At 48.2% G+C, this 14,700-nt stretch overlaps 1 protein-coding gene across 1 annotated transcript in view; it reads left to right on the top strand.

Annotated features, from left to right (window-relative positions):
* The window catches only part of cdc40 (cell division cycle 40 homolog (S. cerevisiae)), a 45,055-nt gene that overhangs the window by 13,265 nt on the left and 17,090 nt on the right, over positions 1-14,700 (top strand). The window contains exons 8-12 of the mRNA XM_021600723.2: positions 1,012-1,086; positions 7,209-7,254; positions 9,999-10,100; positions 10,978-11,093; positions 11,568-11,701. Coding sequence (XP_021456398.1) covers positions 1,012-1,086; positions 7,209-7,254; positions 9,999-10,100; positions 10,978-11,093; positions 11,568-11,701 — 473 coding nt within the window. The remainder of the gene's footprint in view (positions 1-1,011; positions 1,087-7,208; positions 7,255-9,998; positions 10,101-10,977; positions 11,094-11,567; positions 11,702-14,700) is intronic.

The following is a 14,700-nucleotide window of genomic DNA, read 5'->3' as shown; positions in this document are numbered from 1 at the left end:
TGTTTGCTACCTCCTTTCTGCACACCCTGTTTCAGTTTCAATTACTCAATATTTTTGACGAACGGACACTTTAGCCAGTTAGCTTGGGTGCTTGGTTGGGACAAGCATGCATTGGCAGGCAAGTTGCAGAAAGCCGAACAGGCTACAACTCACCATCGTTCATCAGTGCAATTTTGATGGCCAACTAGCTGAAAACTTTTGCTGGCTAGCATTTGTTGTTCTTGTTGATGTGCATAACTGATGGAAAGAGAGCCTACCTTACCATGGTTGTTTGATCAATAGAACTGTAAGGTTCCCAAATGTAAGAGGACTCCCGTGTCCTTCAGATATTTGCAGAAATCATTTAGGTGAATTTTGTGTCTTTTGGTGAATGGTTTCCAATGGTCTGAAGTCATGCTGTTGCTACTGCCTGTAAACACACAGTAAGGTTCAAAGTGAATGATGGCAGGCCCGTGTGGCAAATGACTTGTTTGTATAAAGGTCTACTTTATCTCTGATTTGCTATAGCGCACTGGTCGGTGTAGACTGGTCCTGGACGAGACAGATGTTTTATTCACTGTCTATTAAATGTCCAAATGCACCGCCACTTTCTATATTGCTATGAAATGTTCACAAATGCCTAGGTATACGTATTTCCCAAACATTCAAAGAATTTATGAAAACGTGAAATACCATATCTAAGTGCTCGCTTGTCAGATTTTTTTTTAAAGGTGTCACATTCTTTCTGGGGGTGTATATGAACAGATTTATAAGATTTAATGTTGCTAAAATGCTTTCAGTTCCACTTTAAGAGTTCTATAAGATGGTATAGGGTTATGTTACTATGGTATAATACTACTGCTGTGCTGAATGCTCCTTACCTTGCTCTCATCTCTCCTTATTATCTAATTCCTTGAGACAATTAGCCTTCTATATAAGAGGATTTATAGCAATACCTTACACACCTGTGTGTTCATAGACTGTCTGATTGTTATATTATGTCCACTCATTAACCCCTCTCTCTCTCTGCAGGGGGTCAGTGCTATCCGTCTGTTTCCTGTATCAGGTCACCTGCTGCTCTCCTGCTCTATGGACTGTAAGATCAAGGTAAGGAACGCTCCTGCCACGCTGACACCAGACCTGCCAGCATGCACGCATTTTGCGTTTAGTTTAGAAGACTGAATAATGAACGAGTGTCCGGTATTAGCTATATAGGCAGTGCTTCTAAAATGACTTGGCACTAGATTTGAGATTTTATCCATTCTAAAATCTGAAATGATGAATGCGCTGCAAAAAAATCCAATAGGCTCATTATTTAGGCTGAAATACAGTCAGATTCCATTTGCAGTAGTCTACTGAACAGGGGTCATATTCCCTTTGCGGTAGTCTACTGAACAGGGGTCATATTCCCTTTGCGGTAGTCTACTGAACAGGGGTCATATTCCCTTTGCGGTAGTCTACTGAACAGCGGTCCGATTCCCTTTGCGGTAGTCTACTGAACAGCGGTCCGATTCCCTTTGCGGTAGTCTACTGAACAGTGGTCATATTCCCTTTGCGGTAGCCTACTGAACAGTGGTCATATTCCCTTTGCGGTAGTCTACTGAACAGCGGTCCGATTCCCTTTGCGGTAGTCTACTGAACAGCGGTCCGATTCCCTTTGCGGTAGTCTACTGAACAGTGGTCATATTCCCTTTGCGGTAGTCTACTGAACAGCGGTCCGATTCCCTTTGCGGTAGTCTACTGAACAGCGGTCCGATTCCCTTTGCGGTAGTCTACTGAACAGCGGTCCGATTCCCTTTGCGGTAGTCTACTGAACAGTGGTCATATTCCCTTTGCGGTAGTCTACTGAACAGCGGTCCGATTACCTTTGCGGTAGTCTACTGAACAGTGGTCCGATTCCCTTTGCGGTAGTCTACTGAACAGCGGTCCGATTCCCTTTGCGGTAGTCTACTGAACAGCGGTCCGATTCCCTTTGCGATGGTCTACTGAACAGCGGTCCGATTCCCTTTGCGGTAGTCTACTGAACAGCGGTCCGATTCCCTTTGCGGTAGTCTACTGAACAGCGGTCCGATTCCCTTTGCGGTAGTCTACTGAACAGCGGTCCGATTCCCTTTGCGGTAGTCTACTGAACAGCGGTCCGATTCCCTTTGCGGTGGTCTACTGAACAGCGGTGTGATTCCCTTTGCGGTGGTCTACTGAACAGTGGTGTGATTCCCTTTGCGGTGGTCTACTGAACAGCGGTCCGATTCCCTTTGCGGTAGCCTACTGAACAGTGGTCATATTCCCTTTGCGGTAGTCTACTGAACAGCGTTCCGATTCCCTTTGCGGTAGCCTACTGAACAGCGGTCCGATTCCCTTTGCGGTAGTTTACTGAACAGCGGTCCGATTCCCTTTGCGGTAGCCTACTGAACAGCGGTCCGATTCCCTTTGCGGTGGTCTACTGAACAGCGGTCCGATTCCCTTTGCGGTGGTCTACTGAACAGCGGTGTGATTCCCTTTGCGGTGGTCTACTGAACAGCGGTCCGATTCCCTTTGCGGTAGTCTACTGAACAGGGGTCCGATTCCCTTTGCGGTAGTCTACTGAACAGCGGTCCGATTCCCTTTGCGGTAGCCTACTGAACAGTGGTCATATTCCCTTTGCGGTAGTCTACTGAATAGCGGTCCGATTCCCTTTGCGGTAGCCTACTGAACAGCGGTCCGATTCCCTTTGCGGTAGTCTACTGAACAGTGGTCATATTCCCTTTGCGGTAGTCTACTGAACAGCGGTGTGATTCCCTTTGCGGTAGCCTACTGAACAGTGGTCATATTCCCTTTGCGGTAGTCTACTGAACAGCGGTCCGATTCCCTTTGCGGTAGCCTACTGAACAGCGGTCATATTCCCTTTGCGGTAGTCTACTGAATAGCGGTCCTGATTCCCTTTGCGGTAGCCTACTGAACAGCGGTCCGATTCCCTTTGCGGTAGTCTACTGAACAGCGGTCCGATTCCCTTTGCGGTAGTCTACTGAACAGCAGTCCGATTCCCTTTTCGGTAGTCTACTGAACAGCGGTCCGATTCCCTTTGCGGTAGTCTACTGAACAGCGGTCCGATTCCCTTTGCGGTAGCCTACTGAACAGCGGTCATATTCCCTTTGCGGTAGTCTACTGAATAGCGGTCCGATTCCCTTTGCGGTAGCCTACTGAACAGCGGTCCGATTCCCTTTGCGGTAGTCTACTGAACAGCGGTCCGATTCCCTTTGCGGTAGTCTACTGAACAGCAGTCCGATTCCCTTTTCGGTAGTCTACTGAACAGCGGTCCGATTCCCTTTGCGGTAGTCTACTGAACAGCGGTCCGATTCCCTTTGCGGTAGTCTACTGAACAGCGGTCCGATTCCCTTTGCGGTAGTCTACTGAACAGCGGTCCGATTCCCTTTGCGGTAGCCTACTGAACAGCGGTCATATTCCCTTTGCGGTAGTCTACTGAACAGCGGTCCGATTCCCTTTGCGGTAGCCTACTGAACAGCGGTCCGATTCCGTTTGCGGTAGTCTACTGAACAGCGGTCCGATTCCCTTTGCGGTAGTCTACTGAACAGCGGTGTGATTCCCTTTGCGGTAGTCTACTGAACAGCGGTCCGATTCCCTTTGCGGTAGTCTACTGAACAGCGGTCCGATTCCCTTTGCGGTAGTCTACTGAACAGCGGTCCGATTCCCTTTGCGGTAGCCTACTGAACAGCGGTCCGATTCCCTTTGCGGTAGTCTACTGAACAGCGGTCCGATTCCCTTTGCGGTAGTCTACTGAACAGCGATGTGATTCCCTTTGCGGTAGTCTACTGAACAGCGGTCCGATTCCCTTTGCGGTAGTCTACTGAACAGCGGTCCGATTCCCTTTGCAGTAGTCTACTGAACAGCGGTCCGATTCCCTTTGCGGTAGTCTACTGAACAGCGGTCCGATTCCCTTTGCGGTAGTCTACTGAACAGTGGTCATATTCCCTTTGCGGTAGTCTACTGAACAGCGGTGTGATTCCCTTTGCGGTGGTCTACTGAACAGCGGTCCGATTCCCTTTGCGGTAGTCTACTGAACAGGGGTCCGATTCCCTTTGCGGTAGTCTACTGAACAGCGGTCCGATTCCCTTTGCGGTAGCCTACTGAACAGTGGTCATATTCCCTTTGCAGTAGTCTACTGAACAGCGGTCCGATTCCCTTTGCGGTAGTCTACTGAACAGCGGTCCGATTCCCTTTGCGGTAGTCTACTGAACAGTGGTCATATTCCCTTTGCGGTAGTCTACTGAACAGCGGTCCGATTCCCTTTGCGGTAGTCTACTGAACAGCGGTCCGATTCCCTTTGCGGTAGTCTACTGAACAGCGGTCCGATTCCCTTTGCGGTAGTCTACTGAACAGTGGTGATATTCCCTTTGCGGTAGTCTACTGAACAGCGGTCCGATTCCCTTTGCGGTAGTCTACTGAACAGCGGTCCGATTCCCTTTGTGGTAGTCTACTGAAAAGTGGTCATATTCCCTTTGCGGTAGTCTACTGAACAGCGGTCCGATTCCCTTTGCGGTAGTCTACTGAACAGCGGTCCGATTCCCTTTGCGGTAGTCTACTGAACAGCGGTCCGATTCCCTTTGCGGTAGTCTACTGAACAGTGGTGATATTCCCTTTGCGGTAGTCTACTGAACAGCGGTCCGATTCCCTTTGCGGTAGCCTACTGAACAGCGGTCATATTCCCTTTGCGGTAGTCTACTGAACAGCGGTCCGATTCCCTTTGCGGTAGCCTACTGAACAGCGGTCCGATTCCGTTTGCGGTAGTCTACTGAACAGCGGTCCGATTCCCTTTGCGGTAGTCTACTGAACAGCGGTGTGATTCCCTTTGCGGTAGTCTACTGAACAGCGGTCCGATTCCCTTTGCGGTAGTCTACTGAACAGCGGTCCGATTCCCTTTGCGGTAGTCTACTGAACAGCGGTCCGATTCCCTTTGCGGTAGCCTACTGAACAGCGGTCCGATTCCCTTTGCGGTAGTCTACTGAACAGCGGTCCGATTCCCTTTGCGGTAGTCTACTGAACAGCGATGTGATTCCCTTTGCGGTAGTCTACTGAACAGCGGTCCGATTCCCTTTGCGGTAGTCTACTGAACAGCGGTCCGATTCCCTTTGCAGTAGTCTACTGAACAGCGGTCCGATTCCCTTTGCGGTAGTCTACTGAACAGCGGTCCGATTCCCTTTGCGGTAGTCTACTGAACAGTGGTCATATTCCCTTTGCGGTAGTCTACTGAACAGCGGTGTGATTCCCTTTGCGGTGGTCTACTGAACAGCGGTCCGATTCCCTTTGCGGTAGTCTACTGAACAGGGGTCCGATTCCCTTTGCGGTAGTCTACTGAACAGCGGTCCGATTCCCTTTGCGGTAGCCTACTGAACAGTGGTCATATTCCCTTTGCAGTAGTCTACTGAACAGCGGTCCGATTCCCTTTGCGGTAGTCTACTGAACAGCGGTCCGATTCCCTTTGCGGTAGTCTACTGAACAGTGGTCATATTCCCTTTGCGGTAGTCTACTGAACAGCGGTCCGATTCCCTTTGCGGTAGTCTACTGAACAGCGGTCCGATTCCCTTTGCGGTAGTCTACTGAACAGCGGTCCGATTCCCTTTGCGGTAGTCTACTGAACAGTGGTGATATTCCCTTTGCGGTAGTCTACTGAACAGCGGTCCGATTCCCTTTGCGGTAGTCTACTGAACAGCGGTCCGATTCCCTTTGTGGTAGTCTACTGAAAAGTGGTCATATTCCCTTTGCGGTAGTCTACTGAACAGCGGTCCGATTCCCTTTGCGGTAGTCTACTGAACAGCGGTCCGATTCCCTTTGCGGTAGTCTACTGAACAGCGGTCCGATTCCCTTTGCGGTAGTCTACTGAACAGTGGTGATATTCCCTTTGCGGTAGTCTACTGAACAGCGGTCCGATTCCCTTTGCGGTAGCCTACTTAAGGTTTGTGTAACCAGTTTGCGGTCTGTGTCGATGCGATTATTTGTTTTTGTTTTTATGTTTTCAAAATAATTTTGCTTTTAGTGTTGATTAGGAACTGTGTTTAAAAAGCCAATACTTGTGAGCGGCCCTGGTGATTGGCCCTGTTTGAGAGGTGACAAGCGTTCCTCTACTATAGAGACTAAACTTGGGGGCATTTGCAAAGAAAAACGTTATAGATAATTATCTCCATTCTACACTGTCCATTTAATGGATTTGATTTGGTACAATTCTATAATTGCGATCAGACTCCAACAGCGTGCGTACGGGGGGAACAACCCCAATTCGGCACGTGCTATTTGCGCAAGTTACTCTAAAAAGTTGGACAGGGTTGGCAGGTCTGTAACACGCTCTTGACACGTTATTGACACGCTCCTGACACGCTATTGACACGCTCCTGCCACACCCGACACGCTCCTGCCACACCCGACACGCTCCTGCCACACCCGACACGCTCATGCCACACCCGACACGCTCATGCCACACCTGACACGCTCCTGACACGCTATTGACACGCTCCTGCCACACCCGACACGCTCCTGCCACACCCGACACGCTCCTGCCACACCCGACACGCTCCTGCCACACCCGACACGCTCCTGCCACACCCGACACGCTCCTGCCACACCCGACACGCTCCTGCCACACCCGACACGCTCCTGACACACCCGACACGCTCCTGACACACCCGACACGCTCCTGACACGCTCCTGACACACCTGCCACGCTGACACGCTCCTGACACGCTGACACACCATTAAGTTCTCACTGAGGCGGGGATTTAGTCCTGGGTTATTTATGTCTTCTTCTGTAGCTCTTCTCATTTCCCCTTTCCTCAGCATGAATTTATTTTCATATTAAGTTAAACAATCTCTCTGCTCTATCCCTCTTTTCTCCCGCCTTGACTGAGACAAACTAACTTGTTTTGAAGAAGGAGCCTCTTCTCTTTCCCTCTGTTCCTTCTCTTTATCTTTCCATTTCTCTCTCCTTGGCTTAGCTGAGAGTGATTCTATCCTGTGGACTTAGAAATAAACATGTCTTTGGACTCTCTTCCTCTCTGTGTGTTCCTGGTAGAACCAGGGGCCTATTGGTTTTTAATTAAGACTTAACTGTCTCAGATGAGCCCTGTGCTGGTTTCTGATGGGACTGGTGCTTGATACACTGACCCATGCTGGTCAAAGCAAGTCAAAGGGTCACTGTTTTTGGCAGAATCTGTTTTAATCTTCTCTCATTCCTCTCTCCTCAGTTGTGGGAGGTGTATAATGAGAGGAGGTGTGTACGGACGTTTATCGGTAAGTGGACTAAGTCTGTTTCCTGTTTCGCACTCTGTTTCTATTATTCATGTGTTGTGCTACAAGGATTCCAATGCCGATTGGATTAAGAGGATAAGACCTTAGCTGAAACCACTAACAAGTCTAAGTGCTGTCATCTCTTAAGGGTATACAAAACCAATTGTGTTTCTTAATCAATCAAACACATGACTTCAATATTCAATCTATCCACCAGTACAACTTAGTTAGATTGCAATATGTCATACTCCTCTCCCTTGGCACATCTGATTACTGCCTATAGCTGCATTCTCTAAATGAAGATTGAACACTAATTCAACGCTGAGTGAAGCTGAACATTGCGAGGCGGAACATTGCGAGGCGGAACAGTGCGAGGCGGAACAGTGCGAGGCGGAACAGTGCGAGGCGGAACAGTGCGAGGCGGAACAGTGCGAGGCAGAACAGTGCGAGGCGGAACAGTGCGAGGCGGAACAGTGCGAGGCGGAACATAGGGTAGCTGTAAGATGGTGTAAGAGTTTGCGCTGGTCAGAACGTTAATTCAGCATTAATAGAACATTCATGGAATGTGAGCTGACACTGTTTGGGGCGGATGGGGTTTAAGACATGGAGTAGATTTAAAATGGCATCAGACTTCTGGGAAACGTTCTGAATGGAAATGGAATGTTAAAGGGCTACTTCCCTCCAGGCTGGGTATTGGGACCCTCCCTCCCTCCAGGCTGGGTATTGGGACCCTCCCTCCCTCCAGGCTGGGTATTGGGACCCTCCCTCCCTCCCTCCAGGCTGGGTGTTGGGACCCTCCCTCCCTCCAGGCTGGGTATTGGGACCCTCCCTCCCTCCAGGCTGGGTATTGGGACCCTCCCTCCCTCCAGGCTGGGTATTGGGACCCTCCCTCCCTCCAGGCTGGGTATTGGGACCCTCCCTCCCTCCAGGCTGGCTGGGTGTTGGGAGCCTCCCTCCCTCCAGGCTGGCTGGGTGTTGGGAGCCTCCCTCCCTCCAGGCTGGCTGGGTGTTGGGAGCCTCCCTCCCTCCAGGCTGGCTGGGTGTTGGGAGCCTCCCTCCCTCCAGGCTGGCTGGGTGTTGGGAGCCTCCCTCCCTCCAGGCTGGTTGGGTGTTGGGAGCCTCCCTCCCTCCTTGGGAGCCTCCCTCCCTCCCTCCAGGCTGGGTGTTGGGAGCCTCCCTCCCTCCCTCCAGGCTGGGTGTTGGGAGCCTCCCTCCAGGCTGGGTGGGTGTTGGGAACCTCCCTCCCTCGCTCAAGACTGGGTGGGTGGGTGTTGGGAGCCTCCCTCCCTCGCTCAAGGCTGGGTGGGTGGGTGTTGGGAGGCTCCCTCCCTCCCTCCAGGCTGGGTGGGTGTTGGGAGCCTCCCTCCCTCCAGTATGAGCTGTCAGAGGAGATTGTTTTCCCTCAGTCGGGGTTCTGCCTGTCAGTTCCCTCAAACCCCATGTATAATTCAACAGCTTTGGGATGTAGAGGGAGGGAATGGAGGGGGAGAAAGAGTTGAAATAGAGGTATGGAGAGTGCGTGTGTTTTAGGAATGGAGCCTGTGTGAGTGCCAGGTCTGTACAGTGCCTGTGGGGTTTAGACTAGGAGTCTGCTGTCACGGTACTGAATCAGACCCATTATCAACATGCTGCCCAATATACTCTTTACTTATTTAATACAAGGGACTATGCTCTTTCTCTCTGTCATTCCATCACTTCTCTTTCCCTCTTTTTCTCTCATTGATTTCAAGGGGGGACATTTTTAATGTTGCTTTTTATTGCAAATCGAAACCCAATTCACTGTGCCTGCCCTTGTCTTATCTTACTCATTGTGATCTCAGTAAAGCAGCATAATGAAAAACATAGCCTTTTAACATCGTTGGGATTTGTGCCACAGTCACTAAAACTCTTGAACGAGGAGGGAGGGAGGTGTGTGTGCTTGAGCCAGGCAGCTCGAGCCATGGAAAGGCCTGGGTAGAGCTGGCTGGTGGACAGGCAGACTAGCCTCGACGGACCATGTTATCGCCACGGTAACAGTGTAGCGCTGATAAAAGGCGGTCTTAAAGGGTCATCTCGAATACACGAAGGGGAGGGAATCAGAGAGAGGGATAGAGGTAGAAATAGGTGGAGACCACGGGGAAGAGAGGAATTGTAGACAGGGATGGAGAGGATAGAGGTAGAAATAGGTGGAGACCACGGGGAAGAGAGGAGTTGTAGACAGGGATGGAGAGGATAGAGGTAGAAATAGGTGGAGACCACGGGGAAGAGAGGAGTTGTAGACAGGGATGGAGAGGATAGAGGTAGAAATAGGTGGAGACCACGGGGAAGAGAGGAGTTGTAGACAGGGATGGAGAGGATAGAGGTAGAAATAGGTGGAGACCACGGGGAAGAGAGGAATTGTAGACAGGGATGGAGAGGATAGAGGTAGAAATAGGTGGAGACCACGGGGAAGAGAGGAGTTGTAGACAGGGATGGAGAGGATAGAGGTAGAAATAGGTGGAGACCACGGGGAAGAGAGGAGTTGTAGACAGGGATGGAGAGGATAGAGGGGCCTGTATCATCATCTTCTTTTGATCCTCCCCCTCTTCGCCACTTTGCTATCTCTCTCTTTCTTACCCTTTATTTTTTCTGTCTGTGATTTTGATATTCCAACAATTAATGTGATATGACAGGCAGTGGGATCAGGGGGCCAAGACAGAATAACAGAACAGGAGGAATATGTGCATATGTAATGTGTAAGTGTTTCTCTCTTGTCTCTCTCCCTTCAGGCCACAGTAAAGCAGTGCGGGATATCTGCTTCAACAACACTGGGACTCAGTACATGAGTGCAGCCTACGACCGCTACCTCAAACTCTGGGACACAGAGACAGGTCGGTCCAGCCGCGGTTGTGGTGACAAGGATAGAAATGCCACGAACGTTCCACAACGTTGCGCCCTTCTGAACGTAGTTCAGGCCTGGGGACTCACTGAACAGCACACTCGTGGTCGTGATATAAATGCCAGAAATAGAGCCATCATGATTACTTGCTCAGAGAATCATGGCAGTTCTTGTACCTTACTGAAGGTGGCCAGCGTTGTGGGACATTCAGATTGAAATGTGTTGTGTAGATGTTGGTTCTACCATAAGGACCATGGAGGGTCTCTGCTCCCCCAGGAGATGGAAATGTGTTGTGAATGTCAGTGGAGGCTGCTAAGGGGAGGACGGCTCATAAAGATGGCTGGAATGGAGTCAGTGGATAGCACATATGTGATGTGTTTGATACCATTTGATTGACTCCATTCCAGACATTATGAGCCATCCTCCCCTCAGCAGCCTCCACTTGTATATGTTGGTTCTACCACAAGGAGCAGGGAGGGTCTCTTCCCCCCCAGCAGGGGGCAGTACAGAAACAAATCCTCTACTTGTTGCTCTGCAGGACCACTGACTTGTCATAGCACCTTGTTTACTAGTCACTGAGCTGTAGGGTTAGGGCCCATTCCATTTACATGTAGTCAACTTGTATTGGCCTATTGTAATGAGGATTCTTGATATTGTCAATTGCATTGACAGAGTTGGATTCAACAAATCTGATTTGATTGACAGAATGGTTCACCGGCAAGTTATGGCTGGCTGCAGGTGGTGGTCCTCCCACAGAGATTCTATTCATGAATATGTCATTCTATGGTTTCTGTACTATATTGAAGACATTGTGTGTTGCAGACAGTCAGTGTGGGTTGTTCTGAAACATGTAAACTCTCACTCCACAGGCCAGTGCATTTCCCGCTTCACAAACCGGAAGGTGCCGTACTGCGTCAAGTTCAACCCAGATGAGGACAAGCAGAACCTTTTCGTGGCCGGCATGTCTGATAAGAAGATCGTTCAGGTACTGTCATTACACACACACACACTACATAGAGGCTGATCAATATGAGACAGGAGTGTATTTCATGCTCCGTGGGCTCCAGTGGAGCGTGTGAGAGACCGGAGAAACAGGACTAGAGCAAGTTATTCATCTTGGGAAATGTAGAGAGCGAGGACAGAGCAGAGAAAGACAGAGATCTGTGAAAGACAACAACCCACTGAGGCCAGTCCCTTCTCTGGAAAAGCAATTAAAAACTGCTCCTGGGATAAATGAATGAGTCTGTAAACGGGCAATCGTCTGCCCCCTAATTACATTGCATACATTACACTGTACATTTTGTTGTGTGTGTTCTAGTGTTTGTCTGTGACAGGAGTGTGTGTTGTGTAATTATTTTTCCCATAGCTAATCTACCTGTGTGTGTGTGTAACCTGTTTCAATTTGTATAAATGTACTTATTTTCTCTCTCTTTCTATCTCACCCCCCCCTCTCTCTCAGTGGGACGCAAGGACAGGGGAGGTGGTTCAGGAGTATGACCGTCACCTGGGCGCGGTCAACACCATCACGTTCGTGGATGAGAACCGCCGTTTCGTCAGCACGTCAGATGACAAGTCCCTCCGCGTGTGGGAGTGGTGAGTGACTGCTGAGCTTTTTACCGGCACTCTACCACTGTGTTGGCCTGAATCAGCACAGTTATGAAATGAGGAGAATTCAATAACATTGTTGGTGAGTAGCATCAAGCATCACTCCTGGTATTATGCTTCATTTCCATATTATACTGTATCTCCGGCATGTACATTAGAGCCAACAGCTTGTCCTGACAGTCTTCTAGATACCTCTGCAAACGGAACTCATTGCCAAAGAGTGTTTAACAAGTGATGAAGTGCAAATGAGAGTGGTGGAGGAATGTATTTGGTTGACTGGGTTGGGGTGCTATGGGTGGGCAGGTCATGGGAAGTTTAAGTACCGTTAATTTTGATGTAAAGTCCTCTCGTCTTCTAGCTTGTCATTTCAGGGTCTTACCTACCAGCTCTTATTCCTCTGTCATATTTATTTATTCGCTTATGGTTTGTTTAGCTAGATTATTTTGTCAGGAAAAATAAGTATTTTCAATCACCAAGCCCGGCGAGAATGACTTGCAAATTAGCTTGGTTCCCAAGGCGATTAACAAATGCTGTTGTTTACCTCGCTAACTTGATAAATATTTAAGACCCGGTGACTAAGGACAGAAGTTTCACAGGGTTTCTTAGAGGGAATGTTTTATTAGAAGAACACATATTAAATGAAATGCCCTCCTTTTCCCATCATTTTTGTTCCTTTCTGCAATATCCGGTTGGTGTGTGTTTAAGCAGTAGGATAGACTGGTAAGGAGTGGGTGCCAGGGATGCCAGCTGTGGCTTTAGTAGTGTAGTCTGGAGAGGGAGTGGGCTTGGTCGGTGTGAAGGGAGCATTATGCATTCTTGCTAGTATGCCTAATATGGCTATATGTGAGTGAAGGGGTTGAATGCACCGCCATCTGTTAGGTCTCTGTTGCAGTTTTTACAGTTTATTAGAGACACTGTACTTGTTAGCTTTTACGATAGAATGTGCTCGTTAGTGTTGTCACAATACCAGAATTTTTACTTAGTATCACGAGACTCGATACCAAAACGATCCCACGTCAAAAACAAAGGCCTATTAGCCAAAGTCCCAGTTCCAGACATATAAACTCAGCTACTGCTCTGTTCACTGGATCCAGACATATACACTCAGCTACTGCTCTGTTCACTGGATCCAGACATATAAACTCAGCTACTGCTCTGTTCACTGGATCCAGACATATACACTCAGCTACTGCTCTGTTCACTGGATCCAGACATATACACTCAGCTACTGCTCTGTTCACTGGATCCAGACATATAAACTCAGCTACTGCTCTGTTCACTGGATCCAGACATATAAACTCAGCTACTGCTCTGTTCACTGGAACCAGACATATAAACTAAGCTATTGCTCTGTTCACTGGATCCAGACATATAAACTCAGCTACTGCTCTGTTGAATCGTTGGCCATCTTTTGAGTTCAATGTCATTACATTTAAAAATGTGTATTTACATGGTTTTTATAGACTGCCATGTATGCAATAATTAATCAATTATACTATCATACAAGCAACTTTACTTTGGTAAAAACAATCTAACTACAAAACAACAATGGTAATAATTTATTTGAATGGTGAATCTTTATGATAAACAAGATGTACAGTGCCTTGCGAAAGTATTCGGCCCCCTTGAACTTTGCGACCTTTTGCCACATTTCAGTCTTCAAACATAAAGATATAAAACTGTATTTTTTTGTGAAGAATCAACAACAAGTGGGACACAATCATGAAGTGGAACGACATTTATTGGATATTTCAAACTTTTTAAACAAATCAAAAACTGAAAAATCGGGCGTGCAAAATTATTCAGCCCGTTTACTTTCAGTGCAGCAAACTCTCTCCAGAAGTTCAGTGAGGATCTCTGAATGATCCAATGTTGACCTAAATGACTAATGATGATAAATACAATCCACCTGTGTGTAATCAAGTCTCCGTATAAATGCACCTGCACTGTGATAGTCTCAGAGGTCCGTTAAAAGCGCAGAGAGCATCATGAAGAACAAGGAACACACCAGGCAAGTCCGAGATACTGTTGTGAAGAAGTTTAAAGCCGGATTTGGATACAAAAAGATTTCCCAAGCTTTAAACATCCCAAGGAGCACTGTGCAAGCGATAATATTGAAATGGAAGGAGTATCAGACCACTGCAAATCTACCAAGACCTGACCGTTCCTCTAAACTTTCAGCTCATACAAGGAGAAGACTGATCAGAGATGCAGCCAAGAGGCCCATGATCACTCTGGATGAACTGCAGAGATCTACAGCTGAGGTGGGAGACTCTGTCCATAGGACAACAATCTGTCGTATAATGCACAAATCTGGCCTTTATGGAAGAGTGGCAAGAAGAAAGCCATTTCTTAAAGATATCCATAAAAAGTGTTGTTTAAAGTTTGCCACAAGCCACCTGGGAGACACAACAAACATGTGGAAGAAGGTGCTCTGGTCAGATGAAAACAAAATTGAACTTTTTGGCAACAATGCAAGACGTTATGTTTGGCGTGAAAGCAACACAGCTCATCACCCTGAACACACCATCCCCACTGTCAAACATGGTGGTGGCAGCATCATGGTTTGGGCCTGCTTTTCTTCAGCAGGGACAGGGAAGATGGTTAAAATTGATGGGAAGATGGATGGAGCCAAATACAGGACCATTCTGGAAGAACCTGATGGAGTCTGCAAAAGACCTGAGACTGGGACGGAGATTTGTCTTCCAACAAGACAATGATCCAAAACATAAAGCAAAATCTACAATGGAATGGTTCAAAAATAAACATATCCAGGTGTTAGAATGGCCAAGTCAAAGTCCAGACCTGAATCCAATTGAGAATCTGTGGAAAGAACTGAAAACTGCTGTTCACAAATGCTCTCCATCCAAACTCACTGAGCTCGAGCTGTTTTGCAAGGAGGAACGGGAAAAAATGTCAGTCTCTCGATGTGCAAAACTGATAGACATACCCCAAGCGACTTACAGCTGTAATCACAGCAAAAGGTG

This window comes from Oncorhynchus mykiss, chromosome 4 (genome assembly GCF_013265735.2).
Source record: "Oncorhynchus mykiss isolate Arlee chromosome 4, USDA_OmykA_1.1, whole genome shotgun sequence".
Taxonomy (NCBI): domain Eukaryota; kingdom Metazoa; phylum Chordata; class Actinopteri; order Salmoniformes; family Salmonidae; genus Oncorhynchus; species Oncorhynchus mykiss.
The sequence above is the reverse complement of the archived record's forward strand: the minus strand, read 5'-3'. Positions and strand labels throughout refer to the sequence as shown.